General features: G+C 39.6%; 2 protein-coding genes across 2 annotated transcripts; one reads left to right on the top strand and one right to left on the bottom strand.

Annotated features, from left to right (window-relative positions):
* The first annotated feature begins 1,626 nt into the window (after positions 1–1,626).
* On the top strand, positions 1,627–12,726 carry zdhhc15b (zDHHC palmitoyltransferase 15b). Its single transcript, XM_072663918.1, has 12 exons — positions 1,627–1,913; positions 2,368–2,394; positions 2,571–2,665; positions 2,868–2,988; positions 3,516–3,585; positions 3,799–3,831; positions 3,965–4,085; positions 4,274–4,406; positions 4,776–4,902; positions 5,524–5,636; positions 6,849–6,918; positions 7,636–12,726. Exons 1-11 carry the CDS (start codon positions 1,796–1,798, stop codon positions 6,896–6,898), a joined length of 1,008 nt encoding a protein of 335 aa, XP_072520019.1. The 5' UTR covers positions 1,627–1,795; the 3' UTR covers positions 6,899–6,918; positions 7,636–12,726.
* Positions 12,719–19,228, bottom strand: LOC140541335 (uracil phosphoribosyltransferase homolog). The gene is made up of 7 exons (XM_072663920.1): positions 18,838–19,228; positions 18,701–18,743; positions 18,257–18,326; positions 17,409–17,471; positions 17,135–17,296; positions 15,044–15,142; positions 12,719–13,288 (listed from the first exon to the last, which is right to left on the bottom strand). Exons 1-7 carry the CDS (start codon positions 19,077–19,079, stop codon positions 13,182–13,184), a joined length of 786 nt encoding a protein of 261 aa, XP_072520021.1. The 5' UTR covers positions 19,080–19,228; the 3' UTR covers positions 12,719–13,181.
* Positions 19,229–19,460: the final 232 nt, after the last annotated feature.

The following is a 19,460-nucleotide window of genomic DNA, read 5'->3' as shown; positions in this document are numbered from 1 at the left end:
CTCTGTCTGTTTCTCTGACACATAGATGTTGGCACATCATCCACTGAGGAGAAAACATTAGATATGTAGATAATGGTAAACCTTTACAAGCATCCAGAAATAAAACGGTTAACTTTCAGCTTGTATGTAGAGAGGGAGCCCTACACTGATTTTGGTTGAAGGATTTTGTGGTGAATGTCCCAAAAGAAAATATGGAGAAATAGTTAAAAATGAAGTAAGATCCTGTCACTGGTATCATATAATAGTATACAAATAGAGTAATTTTACACTGCAAAAATTGTTCAGTGCCCATCACTGCTTAGCATGACCAGCCAGGACTATCTGAAAGAAATGAAGAACAATAAAGTGTAACATTTGAAAAATAGGGTGTAAGCTTGCAAGTAAGCTTGATAGAAACATTTTCTGAGCTGTCATAATTATTTAGCATATACCTCTACACGTACTCATTTATGCAACTATCTAATCAACCAAACATGTGGCAACCATGCAATGTATAAGAAAATCACACAGATATGGACCAGGCCATTCTCACATGGGATTTTGAGAGTGGCATGATTGTTGGCAGGGGCACTGCCACGAATTTTGGCCCCTTAAAAATATATTTGGGCTAAAATACTCAAATAAATCCATATTTAGGGCCCCTGTCAGTCACAGGCCCTTAGAATTGTCCTAACCACGCCACCCCCAAACTGTGGCCCCTGATTGTAGTTGCCAGACATGTTGATTTGAGTCTGTACAGTTTACTGAGAATGGTGTAATAAACATCCAATAAAAAACATCCAATGAGCGGCAGTTCTGCGCATGTAAATGCTTTACTGATTACAGAGGTCAAAGGAGAGTGGCTTGAGCTGGTCTGAGCTGACAGAAGTCTACAATAACCACTGTACAATTACAGTGAGCAGAAATCATCTCAGAATGCACAAAACTGTGTCAGGATCCACTCCTATCAGCCAAGAACAGAAAGCTGAGCCTGCAGTGGGTACAGGCTCACCAACACTCAATCGCTGACTGGAGAAATGTACCCTGGTCTGATGAATCTCATTACTGCAGAGGTACACAAGGAACAGGGTCCGACACTGGAGACATTGGAAACATTTTCTTGACAAACTGATTTTACAAACATGCTAACAAGCACAGCATGCTAACAAATAATTGGAGACTGTTTTGGGAGTCAGGAGGAGGCACTAACCACTATTAAAGTGGGAAATGAGTGCACAGTGTGGTGGAATGTATATTTGGACGCAGCCTTGCAAACAGGCGCCCTTGGTTTTTAAATGACCAATAGTGTTTTACCGACATCTACTGGTTGGGTTGTGTACTACACCCATGAGTGGCGTGACAATGCGCTGGATCTACCACAAAATGATATAGCTATACATATAATATATATATATAATGACAAAATTATAATATGTATTTTTTTATTTACTTATTTCTCATTATATCTACATCTTGACAATAAAAAACTAATTTAAGCCTGTTGTTATGGTCTAGTATTGTTAATCCTACTAGCTATGTTACTTGCTACTACTTAATGACAGCTAGCTAGCTACTAAACTAAGTGAAAAATCTATCCTCATACACTCATTATACTATAATGTAGTAATTATTAATATTTGTTGTGAGAACACGTTTTATTTGACTGCGATCTTAAACGACTGTGAAGAAACAGGGACATGACGAAGCTGTTTCCCCTTCTGCCCACAGGTCCGAAGAATCAAGCGCAGATCCGCTACGGTCTTGTTGTCAGAGGCGAGGACTGTTAGTGGCAGCCGGAGAACATGATTCCGTAAATATGGCCATTTCGAGGGGACTGAGATGCTGTCAGAGGATTTTTTCATGGATACCCGTCGTCATTATTTCCTCCGTGGTGTTGTGGTCGTACTACGCCTATGTGTTTGAGCTTTGTTTTTGTGAGTGTTAGCTAACCTTATATTTACAGATTCGCGCTGCCTGACGTTAGCTCGGATGCTAGCTAGCTAACCGCTCTGTGGGATGCTAAAGCTGATATAGCTATGAGGAAGTGTTTTTCGGTGTCTTAATAGCTAGCTAACAGTTTAAGCAGTCATTTAAATATCATTTAAAATAATAATAATAATAAAATAATAATAATACGTCGGTTACATATCGTAGCTATGTATTCAATGGTCGTCTTGTGTTTTAAGGGAGGTTACAGGGCGACTTCGCTGGCATTATTTGAAATGGACGTCAGCTTTTGCTGTTATCAGTAAGAAATGAGCTGAACGGGACTGTCATGCTTGAAAGGTGTCCTAAAAGAAGTCCTAGCTAGCTGTTTAACTGCTCGTCTTTCCACTTCTGCCTGCCAACAACAAGCTAGCTAACGTCTCCTGTCTGTTTGTATTGCAGTTACTCTCAACAATACATTGGAGAAAGGTAAGTTCCTGGTCAGTTAGTAAAGGGTATCCAGTTCAATCCCCCTCATTCACTCTTAGTCAGTTCCATCTGTGATTTCTTCACACTCCTGTTTGACTTCAGATCAAAATCACCTCACACTGCCGTATCGCTCTGATCCTCATAAATCAACATATTTGCTGTGTTTTCCTCTGCAGTTTCCTACCTTCTGGTGTTCCATGTGTGCTTTGTGATGTTCTGCTGGACCTACTGGAAGGCCATCTTCACTCCACCCTCCACGCCGTCCAAAAAGGTTGGTGGTGTGGATGAGTTTTAAGGCTACTTGGTTTATCAAATCAGGGCCCAGTTTTCCCAAAGCATCTTCACATTAAGATCATCTTCCCTGAACGAGAAAGTGCTCAGTGGGATGCTTGCCCGACCATTTAGGAATCATCTTTGTGCTGAGATGCTGATTTGGAGGCACATCCTTGACACTGTTCTTTCTTTTGCTACAGTTCCACCTCTCCTACAGTGATAAGGAGAGATATGAGATGGAAGAGAGGCCAGATGCACAGAAGCAGATCCTGGTTGACATCGCTAAGAAGCTCCCGATCTTTACAAGGGCTCAGTCAGGAGGTAAGTAATCTTAGATGCTTAGATTCTCCTTATTGAAACTGCCTTTGACTGAATGCTTGTTTAGGCATTGAGTTATATGGTGGGAGTTTACTGTGCACACCTTTGACCGTGCTCCTCAATTCAGTTTACCTTAAAATGGAGAGCGCAGTCCTCATAAGCATATATCCCAGCAAATTGTTGGGAATTGATTATTATTAAATAATGTACTTTTTGTAATGTAGATTGCTCAAACTGAATTAAGGTAGATTATCAGGTTCTTCTTACTTTAACTCAAGACCCTGTAATATCATTTAATTACATTTTAAATGCTGAGAATCATTGCACTCTCACTATACAGGCTATCTGTACATTCTTTAAAAACAGCTTTGTTGTCTAATTGCCTTGCTGAATTACATCAGTATTGCCTGTCTAGTGACATTAATGCTTTGAAAGATAGTAAGTGGAGCACCGAAGTGTGGCACTGAATTCCAATGCTGGTAGATGACTCTGCTGTGTGTGTGTGTGTGTGTGTGTGTGTGTGTGTTTAGCTATCAGGTTCTGCGATCGTTGTCAGCTGATAAAACCTGACCGCTGTCACCACTGTTCCGTCTGTGAAACGTAAGTTTCTTGTCCCTCCGCCTTAGCCCCTCTCAGTTGCCCTATCTCTCTCAAACCGCTTGTTCTCTGCTGCTGTAGAAAGAGGATCGCCGCATGCGAGACTCATGTAATAATTAGATGGTGTTGTCAGGCAGGAACTTGACCTTATCAGAGAAGATATCTTGATTCTGTTCAATTTAATTACAGTACCTCTGTGTGTTTTTCCCCTTGCAGGTGCATCCTGAAAATGGACCATCATTGTCCTTGGTTAGTGCATGTTGTTTATTTCTGGCATCATTAGTTGTTCTCAAAGTTGTCATACAGCAGTGTGTAATGATCTACGATTGTTTCCAGTTGTTCATTCATCCATATATGTGTGTTACTCTCTTCTCGCTTTCAGGGTGAACAACTGTGTCGGATTCTCAAACTATAAGTTCTTCCTACTCTTTCTGTCTTACTCTATGCTCTACTGTGTCTTCATCGCTGCGACAGTATTCCAGTATTTTCTCAAGTTCTGGGTGGTGAGTGTCATTATAAATAGATGTTGCTAAAGCACATCATTCTTTTGTTGTCATACTGTATTCTAGAGGCATAGCTAGTGATATTTTTAACAGCTGAAATTTCATTTGCAACAACAGAGAGAGCACAGATGTTTTTTCAGCATCTTTGAGTTGTCATGATGTTTTTTGTTTGTTTTTTTTTCTCCCAGGGAGAACTTTCAAACGGCCATGCGAAGTTCCATGTCTTGTTCCTTCTGTTTGTGGCTCTCATGTTCTTCGTTAGCCTCATGTTCCTCTTTGGCTACCATTGCTGGCTGGTGGCTAAAAACAGATCGACGCTGGGTAAGACACATCGCCCTGTTCCTCTTCAGCATCACTGGTACTGTTCCATCCAGTCGGTGTGATTGATATAGCAGGGCTCATAAACTCTGGTCCTGAAGGTCTGGAGTTAAGCACAGTTTGGTGCTGGTAATGAACTGCTGTGTTGAACCAAGTACATTTGAGCAGAGAAATTGACAGGCTGTGCTGGAGACGGTCCTTCCAAGACCAGAACTGATTACCGCTGTGATAGAGTATATGACACTCATTCCACTGGCAGCTGAATGATGGGCACTGAACGTGCTTTATGTGTTATTGTATCATTAAATTATGGTGCAAAATCATTAGTTTGGGTCTTTCTTGCATTGATATTTGTTTTTCATGCTTTTTCAGAGGCTTTCTCTGCACCACTGTTCCAGAATGGTCCTGACCGGAATGGCTTTAACGTTGGCATCCGCAAGAATCTTCTTCAGGTCTTTGGAGAAGATCGAAGGCTTTGGCTTTTTCCAGTGTTTACCAGGTGAGTAACCAGAATTGCAATATCACAGCTGTCACATCCTAAAGATTTAAGTTTGCAAATCCACTGCATGTCCAAAAGTATACATGGTGCACTAATTACTGACCTAAATGGTCCATTGCCACACACACATTGTACACTAGCAGTGTACAAGGAAATGCTCACATGCTTATTTCTGATGTGTTCATTTTCTGTGCACTGGATGGAGGAAACCCACAACCAGTGGCAGATAATTTTAATGACGATGCAAGATGAAATTCTCTTCTCCATGAATTTCTTCTCCTAGTCCCACAAGTGGACTTCAAACTGTGCCTGAAGTTTACTGTGTGGCATCTTGCATGGGCTTGTAGGAATATCCGTCATTTGGTGTGTTTTTCCTTCATTAGTCATACAGCACAAAACTTCTCAAAGACAGTTGCTATACACAGTTGGCAGTTCTTTTTGACTGCCAGTGTATAATTTCCTCATTAGGAAAATATTAAATGCATTTATTATGGGATATGTTTGTTTTGTGGTACCTCAGTTTATCCATCAACATTCCCACAACATTGAGCCATGTTTCTTGTGGCAGTGTGAGTATGAATGGAACCAACATTGCAAATATTGTATGCTTGTTCTGTTTAGTCAAGGTGATGGCCACTACTTTCCTCTGAGGACGCTGTGTGAATATCAGAACCCATTATTGGCCAGTGAGGGGAGATGGGGAGAGGATGGTGAATCAGATGAGGACAGCACAGGTGAGTGAGACATGATCGCAGCAGAGCTAGAACAGCGTGTGCCTCGTCCAGCCTAAATGCAGCTCAGTTACAGAAGCTGATTGAGAAGTAATCAATAAAAGGCTGCATCTGGAAGCTTGCCTGGCTCGCTTACCTTCAAGCTTGAAGATTACAAATAGTCATTGATTTGGTGTACCACCACGCAGAGCGTTGATTTTGGTTTGTTTTAATGTTGTCCTTATGGACTGGAGAACATGTGTTTTGTGCTGATATAATGGGATATTATGTGATAGAGTTGTGTAAGGGATCTGCTTTGTGAATTTTTTTGTTCAGTCACTGCTTTGCTTACATAATCGGCTGAATCAGCATCGTTACAAAACCGGTGATTATTAATCATACTAAATATAATATGACATTCATATGAATGATCAGGTCATGGTCAATGGGTGATAGTTGTGTATTGCTTTTATGCGTAGAAAAGCCTTTTTTTTTTGGTAAATCAAGCTATGCTCAGACTACAGGTAAAAGTGGCCCAAACCTGATTTGCTTTCCAAATCTGATTTTGTTTGGATGTTCTCATTAACTTTTTAATGTGGTTTATATCTGACATTAGTCTGAACAGATTACATTACTGCACTGACCCACAGGCGCAAAAGAACAGCACTCCATCTGGCACACTGATTTAAAAAACAGTTGTTTTCTTTAGATTACGATGATTAGAATCATCTTTAAAAATTGCTACAGTAGACACTCCTACAGATAGGAAGTTTAGTTTCTTTCGTTCACCTCCCTATGGTGAATAATGCGCTGGACTCAATGTCAATGTTTTCAATTTTGTTTTCAATTCAGTGTTTGCTTTATATACATTGTGTACATGGCTAAATCAGATTGTAAATGTCACTGTAAATTCTGAGAGGCCGCATTCGTGTGCATTTCTGTGTATTTCAGTACCATATATTAAAATTGCCTAAATTCTAAACAGAATTACCCAGGTCCTGGACTACATTTTGTTTAATGGAGAATCTTTTTTAAATAATGAAGTGTAGTATAAAGATCCAGGCTAGTCCAGGACACCAGCCTTTAATTGGATGATTTTAAAAATCTTATAATATATTATAACATCTGTGTCAAATGGTTGGATTTGGAGCGCTTTAACCTGCAGTGTGAATGTAGCCATAGACACTTTTCTCTATCTATTTTTATTTTAATTATTTTTTTTTTTCTCTCCCACAGATGGTGAAATGGAACATGACCCTTCAGTCACCATTGATATAGAGACATAATGGACAAGCTATATTTAATAGTAAGTATAGATTTTTTCAATAGTGTCTGGCTGTAGAGTTCCAGCGACAGACCCCTTTTTGTCGCACCTCCAGCAGGAGGACCCTGTGACGTCATCTGGGGTTGCTAACGAGGCGGAAGTTAGCTAGCTTCATTTTTTTAAGCTATATTGTTATTGTATACTGTCTTATGTTGTCTTATTAGCTTAGCACTAGATAATAAAATAGAGTACTGTTTTTAATGTTAATGCCATTGTTTGATTATTTAGAAAGTAAGCTACGAGAGTAGTTGAATTTTTTTTTTAAACATAGAGAAAACGGAAGTTAACCTAAAAATAACAACAGCAAGTGCAATCTTACAAAAAAATTGCTCTGTTTATACGGAATGAAAGTAGCGATGTACAGAATGTACAGAACAAAATGTCTCCTGCAAAATCCACCCTGGACAGAAAAGCACAATTTGAACTTTTGACTGATCTGTAGAGTTAAATGCAACAATGTTATTGTTCATTTCATTTACATATGATTTCCTTTGCACTGGTTTAAAAATGCTAAGATTTTTTATTTAATTATACATTTTAAAAACATCTTGGTCTATAAACACTGTACACTATGATATTGTACATACATGATAGTGTACATAGACTTGACTTTTCTAGCTTTATGCTTTACAAGTGGGGGTGTCTGGGCGAAAGATACCTATTGTTACTTTGTAACTTGTTTTCTTTTCTTTTTACCAGAGCACTTTCAGTTGCTTCAGACATAAACGTTTATGGTAAATAAGGAGAGGAATCAAACCTTGGAAGAGAAGAATGCATTCCAAATACTGGAAGACTCCAGAAACACATGTCCGTTGGATCGCCAAATAATCAGGAGGGACCACTGAGTGGATTTGTCCTCTTTTTCTTTTCTTTTTTTTTTTTTTTTTTTAACTTATTTGTCCTGGATTTTTATTATTTATCACCCGTCATGATTTCCATCCATACAAATCTTTTGAGAAACACCTGGGGCAACCACTGACTGTTCTTAGGGGCTCTGACTTGGTTTGTCTCCTTGTCACAAGTTTAATGGGCTTGAATGTCTTGAATTTCTATCACAATTCAGCTTACCAACATACTGGTTACGTTGTCTGCGGGCAGCTGGTGTCGCAGCATGTGCGTGAGGTCTGAGGTTCTGGAACTACAAAAGAGAAGGAGCGGTGCCCCCATTTTAAGGTCAGTCACTTCCACTGTTGTGCACTTGAGAGAGCTGAGACAAACGCTGTCCATCTGTCCACTGCACACGAGTAGATCTATTCTACTCCAAGCATGATGATGTCTCTTCAAGCCTTAAAGACTTATCAAAGACTGTGACTGCTTCTCTGTAAACTCACTGTGGTGCAGCCTAAACACCTGTTTATTTAGTAAATGTCCAAATTGATATTGTTCTTTTATTATCATGTTATTTAATAGGTATTTTCATTTACTGTATGTGTGAGTGCAAATGGTCCACTTCAGGTGTTTTCGTCTGTTCTCTTGCTGATGAGAGGTTAATTATCCTGAGATTATTCAGATAATTTTAATTTATCATGATGTATCATATCTTGCTGCCATCCGCCACGTAGACACTTTACCATGTGAAAATGGTGTGAAACGGTTTTCTAAACGACGTGAGCACACAAATCTGATCATTTTAAATCAGATCTGAACCACTTGCATATCAGATCGGAAACATATCCAATTACTGACCATACGACCTTAAGGAGAACGGTCAGGTCAGATTCATGTCTACTTCAGTATTCCTGTTGCTCTAATTATGAACAGCTGAGAGGTCTTTGGAGACAATTATCTTCATGGCGGCTTTTGTTGATACTTGGAAGAGGCTGAATGACAAATGGCTCCCTATATGGGTCATGAAAATATAGGCTTCTGTACACAAACAGTGGCTTCTGTGTCTAATAAAGAGCAGTTTGGGATTCAGTCCATGTGTACAGACAGTAAAGTGCACTGTTAGCATCTAAAAGCTATACCACCCATTTTAATACCAATAAACAAGCCCTGGTCCACTTGGCCTCACTATTTCCCAACAGGGGAAACCCAACACCATCTTAAGGGCCATCCATTAGTTTATTAGCTGCAGTGAAGTAAGTTATAGAGGTGCAATGGATCAAGTGAACAGAAGTGTCGACTTCAGCAGAACCCAATGTGCTTCCTCTTTTAAGCTGGTTTACATGCAGTTGTCGTCTCATCGTGAACATGAATTTCATGGCAATATTGGCCTGTCAGTGATGTCTGCAAACTTCTGCTAAAATTTTCTGGGGAAGAGTGAACGACAATATGCATCTTTATAGGAAAACACAACAACAGCAATGTGTTGCACAAGGTTACTATGTTTCCTGTTTTGGAGGGTTTCTGAGTTCAGCATGGCCAGAAATGTGCTTACAGTAAACCTAATATTTGGTTCAATGTCCCTGAGCAAGTTGCACCTTGACCAGTTGCTTTTGATAGCTGTCCTGACAGTATTTAATTAAATTTGTTGGCTTCCTGGCACAAACCTGGCGTTTAAGCACAGTGCACATATTTAAGGTCAGGACTTTGGGAAGGCCATTCCAATAGCTTAAAATTAGCAGTTTTTTTCATTCCACAACCACCTCTGATGTGTGTTTGGGGTCATTGCCTATTGGAGCTGAAGACTCAAGGTTATACTGGGGAATTGAGGTAGTCCGCCTTCATTACACCATCCTCTTTGTGCAATGCACCAGATGCACTGCCTCAGATCCAAAATAGCCTCAGAGCATGACCATCACCATGCTTATTATTTAATACAGTCTTCTTGGGGTTGAATGCCTCACCTTTATTCTACCAAACATCTTTGTGTCTTCTGACCAAAAATATCCTACAGTCTACATTCTTTGTCCTCATGCTCAGCTGTAAACTTTAGTCAAGTTGGAGGTGTCGATTTTGGAACAGGAGCTTCTTTCTTAGACCACATCTTATCAGTACATGATGCTATAGAGAATGACACTGGTGTTCCAGCAGCTTCCAGTTCATAGCAGGCTTGTGCCTTGGTTGGTCTTGGGTTGTTCCTGTCTGTCCGAACCAATTACCTCTCAGTTGAGGATGACCGTTTGGATCTTCTTCCAGACATTTCCAGACATTAACAAAGTGGCAAAGTTGTACATGCATTTGCAACAACTTCTGTTTGATCGGATGATGTAGGATTCTGCGGTAGTTTTGAAATAGGTTCAAGAGACTTCCCTGACTTGTGTAAGTCTACGATCAGCCTTCTCAGATCTGCACTGACCTCCTTTTATATTGTACTATGTGTTGGTCAATTCAATGAGTGCTGTCAAACAAACCCTTTTTCTGTAAGCACAGAGAAGCTACCAGCTAGGGCTGGTCTATATGGTAAAAACACTATCACCATATGTAAAGATTTCTTTGGCGATACACAATCTTTATCATGATACAAATAATCGCAGATTAAAAACATCAGTAGCGACAGATTCTTATAAAGAATGTAGTTTTTGAAAAAACGAAAAGTTTATATGCAGCAGCTTGGGTATCACATATATTAAAGGTGCATAAAGGCACTCTACAGGTCCCTGGATCGGTTTATAAATCCCTATTTCTTTTTAAGGTGTTTGTTGTACACTCATCTGCCCCAGACAAAACTATCATACAATACAACGAACAACTGTAGCAAGCTGATTAGCATACTAAAGCTAACCTAGCCAAAGGCGTGTGAGTTCCTGTTAGAAAATTACACTTCCCATCAATCCATCCTCCCTTTCTGCTGAGAATAGCCACTTTTTGAAACATCAGTGTGACTCACATCCGAGGTCTGAGGTGACTACGTTGACGAAGGGATGAAGAAAAATAAATGATTGAGACAGGGCCAATGTTTCATGACTCACAGTGAACTAGGGAGCAGGAAGCAGTTTGGGATTCGGCCTTATTGTGATGTTCACGATGTATGTGGTTCATTTGTGTGGCTTCATTGTTTTGAATGTTTCATAGCGCAGGTACATTCATGTTGTTAAAAAAACCCTAATCTAAGCAAAATCGGAATGGAACAAAAAGGCTTGTAATGTGAGCATAGGTTATTTTTATGTATTGAATTGGAACCAGTGTTTTCACAACAGTGTAGTCCAGTGTTTCTCCATCTGCAGCTCCCCACCGTCTAGTGTTTTGCTCAGACACACTTGATTCGACTTAACGACTAATTCCTTCATGAGTTTCGTCAAGTGAAAACAAACAGTTGTGCGCCAGCAAGGATTTGTCAAACGCGGAACTAGACTCTGCTACGTGTTCTCTGGAACTGACCTAAAGAGCTTATCTTGCACTGTAATTCCAGTTCGGTGAGGAGTGCTACTGTTCATTTACTTGGCTCTGTTCAGACAAAATGGGATTAAGTCATTGGATAACACTGACTGTATTTCATATCAGCATCATGTTCCTTTTTGTGCTTAAGCCTTCTCCCCCCGCGCGCCCCGCTGTTATGTAAATGTATCATTCTTTTGTACACTCCATGTCAAACGCCTGTATGTATGCCATGTCGTCCTTCCTTACGAGTCCCATTGTTGATGCTGTTACACGTATACCTCCTGTTTTCAAAACTGTATTCATGTGCTTAACCACTACATGTGTTATATGCTGACAAAAATTCTTTTAAATGGTACCAATTATTGCATTGTTTAAAAATCAGATCACTGCATAAGATGAACATTAGCGAATCATTTTCGGTTGAAGATGTTTTTAACAATAAAATCCACTAAATAAATAAATAAATAAATAAAAAGAGCCAGGAGATCTGGCCTAGGGTAAAGCAGGACATGACCTAATGTAGGGTTAAAAAATATCCCCTGGTAATTGCTTTTCAATTACTGAATCACAGTTTGCTCACCTATGTTATAATAATCACTCTTCTGGTGGCTGTAATATAGCATAGTTTCATAACATTCACAAAATCTCCCTTAGTTGGAGTTTTTTTTGTTCCATTTATGAAATTTTGCATCATGCAATGTTTTCTCCAAACATGTCTTCACTTATTGTGTCTGGGAAAAAAAGCAAAAAGTTCTGGCTCCCAAAATGCATTAAACTTGCTTAGATGTTCCTTTGAAAAGTTCTGACGCTGACTTTTTGTGGTGAGGATGCAGGAAAGGTTTTCTTCTGATGACTTTGCTTCCATGAAGGTCATATTCATGCAGGGGTCACTGCACAGTAGAACAATGCACCACCAACTCCAAAGTCTGCTGAATCCTCCTGAATCCCCCCCCCCCAGTTTTTGTTGTCTTGCAGACCTTAACTTTACCTCCACAGTTACTGTTAACTTTACATTCACAGCATTTGTTTGACGCGCTATAAATAAAATAGAATTACTTTTTCCTCTGCTGATCTTTGCTGTTCTACTTTGTGGTTAAATATAAATGTGGTATGTTTCTCACAACTTCTTTTCACTGATCACTGACATATATATATATATATATATATATATATATATATATATATTGGTGCAGTTTTAGAAGTTTTGCAAGCTTGTCTGTTTTAAACACAACTGTGTTACTGAATTAACCTTTTTATTTTGTAACCCCCCCCCCACCTGCCTATTGAGTCTGATACAGTACACCCTGCCTATGGGGTAAGTTGTAACAGTTGCTTAAACTTTGCTTTCAGCTGAAATGTCCATAAACAGTTGGCGCTGACATTTTAATCTTCACAAATATTTGGAATTATGTTTGCAAAACCTACAATGTGTTAGGTCATGTCCTGGTCATCTCTACAACAGATTCAAGACTGTAATGAGTGTACATATTCATGAAATGAGTACAAATAAAACTGAATTTTTAAATAGTTTTTATTATTTCTTCATTTCTAATCGCACTGGAAACCAGACAGAATGAGGCGCCTCAGGCTGAATGTTACCAAAGTTCCACCACATATTGGCAAGTTTTGATTGGTCATTAAAACTGATTACCCTTTGCAGGTGCCTTTTAGTCACAGATGCCACACATGAGTCTCCATGCTACCATATTGCTCATAGTCATTAGTTCTAATCCAGCTGGTGAGACCATTAGGTGAAGCTTCACTGGCAGTTTCATTGGGAAGGCTTCTGACTGTCCTGCCAAGAGTTTAGTTCCCAGGCTAATCTTGGCTGACTACGAGTGACCTGGGCATTCGCTGATACTTCCTATGCTAACCGTGAACTGTGAGAACACTAAATAAATGATCTATTTGTTGTGTAAATATGTAAATAAGGCACTTCATATACTTCTAACCCTCATTTGTAAGGGGGTAAATAAAAAGAATTAGTCTGTTCCAAAATATTTCTGTCCAAAATGAGTGGGGGAAACTGAATGGACCTCAGTAGTAAGTATGGTGATGTCTGGAAACTCTTCAATTATAGACTTGGCCCCTGAAATGACACAAAGGCCCATAATGACAAAAAGGCATAAGAATAACAGGATCATCGCTGGCGGCCTCATAACTGACCATCTTCGATTTGCTCAACGCTTCAGTGTAAAATGACACCCGTGCCAACACAGTGCACAGTTGGTAATGTCATCACAACTTTGTTTTAATGTATGTTTAATCATTAAAGCAGAATACAGGGATACTGTGTTTAGATGGTGGGCAGAAAATTTAGGGTGAAACAAATTGTTCATCAAATGTGGCCCTCTAGTTTAAGTTAATGATAACACGTCTCAAAAAGGGCTCCCGAGGTAATTATCCCCGTTTCTTCCTCACTTTTTAGTGAAGTGAAAATGTCAAGTTACACGTTTTGGCAATGCTAGACATCACCGAGATAAAGGGGCAAAAGACTTCCATTAGCATATTAGATTTTAAAGCCCCAAAGCTTTTTACTGCTTTGACTGACTAGTTAGTTTTATTCTGTACTACATATATGCTTCTGTCAGTATATATGATGAAGCAAATAGAAGACCCAATTTGTTCAGTCATGGGCATTAATTTTTTGACCATTCAATTATTTTTCATGTAATCAATATCCCTACAGTTTAATTAATAAATCAACTGACCAATGGATGCAAGATTGACCAGTGCTTCCTTTTGTAGTTGGGGGAAGGAATCCAAAGGTTTGTGTTTTATTTAGATTAAATCTAATAACAACAAATAATAATTATTAAATTATATAATCACTTTATAATTATCATTCAGTTACTACTAATTTATACTTTGTTTACACAGTGACAATAGCAGGACAATAATATAGTTTAGTTTCAATTTCATATATTGTACATGAATATCAATTAATTCATTTGAAAGCATACATTCCCAATAATAAAACAAATAATAATAATAATAATAATTCATTTTAAAGAAATGTTTTTTATTGGGTGTTTATTATGCTTTACTTACACCTTGCACCTTACTTACCTTACTTGCACCTTACTACATTATTTGAAATGTATATTTTTGTTACTTATTTTAGTTACATTTTATTTTTATTTACATTTAATTGCTATTTTTTTAGGTGTAAAATTGTGTGACATTTCTGGAATTATTGCATTATGGAAAATGTATTACAAATTCACTAATCTCAGACACTATAGCCTATCTATTGGGCACAGTGACATTATTTTATGAAAATCTGAGATCAGCTGGGAAAATCATCTGGGTAATATTATCTCTTATAAAATCAGCTTTACAATGCCCTTCATAATGTCTGGGACACAAGCTTTTTATTTGCCTCTAACTGTACTCCACAGTTGCCTTGTGGGTTTCCTCTGTATTTCTGTTGATGAAGTCTTCAGCAGACAGCAGTCATTAGCTGGGTCTGAAACTGTGGTCTTTTCACTGTCTTTTCACCCCTACATACAAAGATCCAGATCACTAATACAGAGCACAGAATTCAACAAGGTGGTAAATGATTTCTGACACATCGTGTGTGAGCTCACTGCTCTGTGACAGCAGATTGCATCTCATATAAAATCTGACTGTCAGTCTTCCTCAGAGAAGCTGCATACAGCTGCATACATCATACGCACCTGCCCCCTGATGAGTGTTTGTGATCTGTGCGATTGGTGTACAAAGATTTTTCTTCATTATGATGAGAATTCTTCTATATTTAGCTGTGGAGGTCTACCAGTCTCTTTATGTCCCAAATATTATGGAGGAAACTATACGTTTACATCTTCAGGGATGGACTTACCATGAGGAGTGGAGAAAAGGCTGAGGAGGATGATGTGTGAAGGCTCAACACCATGATCCATCAGTACCCTAACTGCTTCGATGACTGTGTTTCCACTGCCTACAAGAAAATATGAAGATGGAGAAAAGATAAATGGTCACGCCATGTCCATTTATCATTTACATTTTTTTATTTCAAACTACACTTTTCTTTTCATGAGAGCTTATAAACGCTTTTCGAAGCCAGCTAGGAGTCTTTCAGTTCTTGTTTGGGGTTTTTTACTCGTTCTTTTTTACAGAAGACTTCTGTATCAGTTAGATTTGTGGGCTGTCTTGCATGCAGTGCTCTTCTGAGGTCTATCAAAAGATTTCTGATAATGTTTAGGCAAAACTTGAGGTAGTGCATTGTGGATTTTGAGGCATGTTCAGTGCTGTAGAAGCCTTTTTTTAATCTATTGCTTTTTACAGACAGTGTGATGTGTGCTTCTAGAATTTGCTGGTATTGAATTAAATCCATTCTCCTTTTTAGTGTAACATTCTTTGTACCACTGGCTGCAACACAAACCCATGATTGATTCCCATCCCCATTAACAGTCGGAAAGGTGTTCTTTGCATTAAATTCTGCGCCCTGCTTCAAACCCACAAGTGTTGCCCATGTAAAACATTTTAGCATTTTAGGCTATATTTGCTGACCAAAATAATAATATATTAATAAAAAATTTAAAAATCAAATGACCCCCCCCTCCAATATTCAATTCCCTCCTGTTGTTAACTGGATACCAATACTGGGTTTAAGATTAGTGCCATCTAGACCTACAAATACACTGATACTGTCCAAACGCTCACAAGACTACCTCTTCACATCACATCATAGGATGGTCCTGACCTCTTCCACCTTCCTTTGGAATGAATGAATGTTTTTGAGTGGGGAGCGCTGATGAAGACATTATGTGCAGCGCTGTTCGGCTTCGACCAGAGCACAATGGTTAAGTGTATTAACGACGGGTGTAAACCACCCATTACTGCGCTATTTTCAGGGCCCTATCCTCATGCTATTCAGCACTTGGTGGCTAACTGGCAGGCGCTGTATAATTTCCTCACGAGAGCTGTAATTACCCTCGGCAGCTGAACGCCGGCTAAATTAGCTAGAGATGTGGGACAAGACGCAAAGGTCAGCTAGAACAGAGCAGTAAGGTGTGTGTTTGGGAAGGGGGAGGGGGGGCTCTTCAATTTTACATGTCTAACAGCAGGCTGCAGGGCAATTACAGGTGTGCACGTCAGAATGGTCAAGTGATGGACAGAATATTAGAGATGACCATGACTGTAGTGAATTATCTGTGACTCCTCTTTGCTGCGGAGTTGGAGCACAGAAAGGTTAACTCAGCTGCTGCAGAAGCTCTATACTCACACAGCCACTTCTCCAAAAAGAGATCAAGATTACAGTCATTTCGTTCTACTGTACAGAGTTATCACTTCATTACACTCACTGGTCAGTTCAGCAAGTACACCTACCGTATAGGTGCACTTTGTAGGTATGCAATTATTAACAAATAGTGCAACCCATTTGGTCTTATTTATCAGCCACCCTTTACCCTGTACATCAACGGAAAGGGGCCACGATAGGACCTGACCATGTTAGGAGGTAGACCATTCTCAGGCATCCCATTCTCATGGGACATTGTGACAACATTTTTGGTCACTAAATTTCCAGATGCTGTGAACTGAGTGGCCACTTGCCTTCAAACAAGACCACTAGACCACTTAAATGTTAAGCTCAGCCAATCGCGCAAGATAGCTAAGACTCCCTCTATAACTTGTAATGCTTATGACACCAGGAGGGTGAGGACAATCACATGCCTATTCCGATACATGTGAAGTCAGCCACCTTTCAAACTGCTGCCAGTGCAGAATCCCTAGGCAGCCAATGCGCTTGGAGGAAAGTGTCAGATCCCCAGCTCTGATACATCAGTCAACAGACGCCGGCCAGCATCACAATGGGAGCGGTGAGAAGCAGGAGCATGGCCAACTGGGCTCCCCTTATTGTCCTTAGTCCTTTGAGGATGTTAAAACCCTCTCTGTGGGTCTCTATTCTTCTCACAGAGTACTTACTTACTCAAGATAGGGTACATGAGCAGGACTTTGCGTCTGTAGATGTCCGGTGGGAACTTTGCGTAGTACACTTTGGCTTTCAGTGTCTCTTCGTCACTCTGTATAAGAATCTTGCCAATGCGGATGGAGCGGCAGCAATCTCGGAGACCCTGCTCCATGGCCTCACCTGTTTATGAGTGACACAAAGAAGCATCTCAGTAAATGTCAGACAAGAACAGGGACTTTTTTTCTTTATGTTGGCAGATGAAGATGCTGAATGCAAGAGCCATTTGACTGACCACTCCTCATAATGCTGACGCCACAGTTGCCTCTCTCAAACTTGACCCCTTCATACTTGTATCCTGTAACATAAGAGAGCATTTTCATGAGCAACTTTGCTCACTATCTCCCAGAGCTAGGTTAAACCTGGTGGTCACTTATTTACACTGTTTTCCTGAAGGTTCCAATAACCATGATGTAATTGTCTAATCAGTTACATGCTTTCTACACAATTCTAGTTTGATCTTCAAGCTTTTTGTATGAATATTGTAAATAACACAAGACAACCATATTCACCATTAGTGTTGGACACAGATGGAATTTGGACATCCACCTTTAACCCATTTGTGCAGTGAACACACACATACACACTAGTAAGCACACACACACACACAGTGACAGTGGAGTGGAGAGGGTGAAGGAGCTCAAGGGCCCAACAGTGGCTGCTGTTGCGGGTATCAAACCCACAACCCTGTCATCAATAGCCCAGTGCTCTAACCGCTGCTACCACTGCCCCATAGCAGGTGTGTTAACCTAGGGGCTAAAATATTAGCTTCTGTCGTTAGCTTGCTTTATCTAATCTATTATCTAACAATATATTAATTTGATTAATCAAATTGAACTGTGCCTTTTGTGAATCGTCAGCATCCTATAAGAGAGATTTATACAATACATGATATATCTATGGTTGAGGCACACATGCCCCTGAAATATATTGGAGCAATCTGAAATGTACTTTTAAAGGTTTTTAAGGAGGAATAAAGAGTGTCTACTAGAGTGGACCATTTTCACCAATCAAATAATATAAGTGACATTTATATATAGAACTTTTAAAATACAGGCAAAGAGGGGGGGGGGGTGTGCTCACCAGTTGGTGTGGTCACTACACATTCGGTAAACGGAAGCTGGTTCAGTCCTTCTTCAACCACAAGACGAATCTGTAAACATGAAACATAACAAAATGTAGTTTGTTTGTTTTATATAAAAGATATTATATAATGTTTATTATGTAAATAATTATTTTGTGTGATTAGGTGGGAAATGTGGTGATGATGGGAACAATACCTCTGAAAGCTTCCTTACACAAAGTTATCACATGATTACATTTGCGTTTTACAATGGTGATATAAGCATTTACCTTAAAATATATACATTTGACCCATTCAGTGTTAAATAAGAAATACTTTGTGCACAATTAATTATTTATTGTTAATAAATCTGAATAACCTTGTTTACATCTAAATACATTGGCACAGTAGGAGGCCTGATAAAGAAATGTCACTGGGGGCTGTCTATTAATAAAATCCCTTACCAGTCTGTCCGCACAGAAGACAAAATCCCCTCTACTCGTTGACCTATGGGAAACATGAAACACGTTAGATTACCAACACGTGTTGATCTTGGGGAACATGCAGCGACTGTTCAGGACACACAATCCGGACTCCTCACTTGTCCCTGAGTATAGTCTGTAGTTCTCGGACTTGGTCGTTTAGGGGTAAAAGCTTCAACTGAGGCCCAAGCTCGATGTGCAAGCGGCCGTTCACTGGGCCGTCACACGGCTTCTCCTGAGAATCGCTGTCCGAATTGCTGCCACTTGCAAAGCGGACCTGCTTCATAGTGCCATGCTCACAGTTAGTACTGCTGCTGCTGCTGCTGCTGCTGCGGGCCACCTGCTGGCTCGGGCAAGGCATGCTTACTCTACGGAGTTCCGTACACTACCGTATTTTCCTCTCAGCAAAACAAACAAACAATAAAAAACACCAGAGAATGGTGAAGAACTGGTCAGGCAACCACAAAACACAGAAAATTCAAGGGGACAGGGTCTGAAAACACAACGTGCCTCCTGTCAGAGCACGCACATGACAGCTGGGGGAGTGTGTGAGTTAACTTTCGGTAATAACAAACGTCACATCCAATCTACAGCGAAATCTTATTTAAAGTTTATTAAGTTTAATAATTGACAGAGATACATCTTAAATGCTAGTAATAGTTAATATTTATTTGTATAATTATTGGTAATATAACGTTTTTAAAAATAAATAAATAATTAATAATCGTATCGTAGGTGCGGT

The sequence above is a fragment of the Salminus brasiliensis genome, chromosome 19 (genome assembly GCF_030463535.1).
Source record: "Salminus brasiliensis chromosome 19, fSalBra1.hap2, whole genome shotgun sequence".
NCBI classification, from domain to species: Eukaryota; Metazoa; Chordata; class Actinopteri; order Characiformes; family Bryconidae; genus Salminus; species Salminus brasiliensis.
This window is presented reverse-complemented; position numbering and strand designations above follow the sequence as displayed.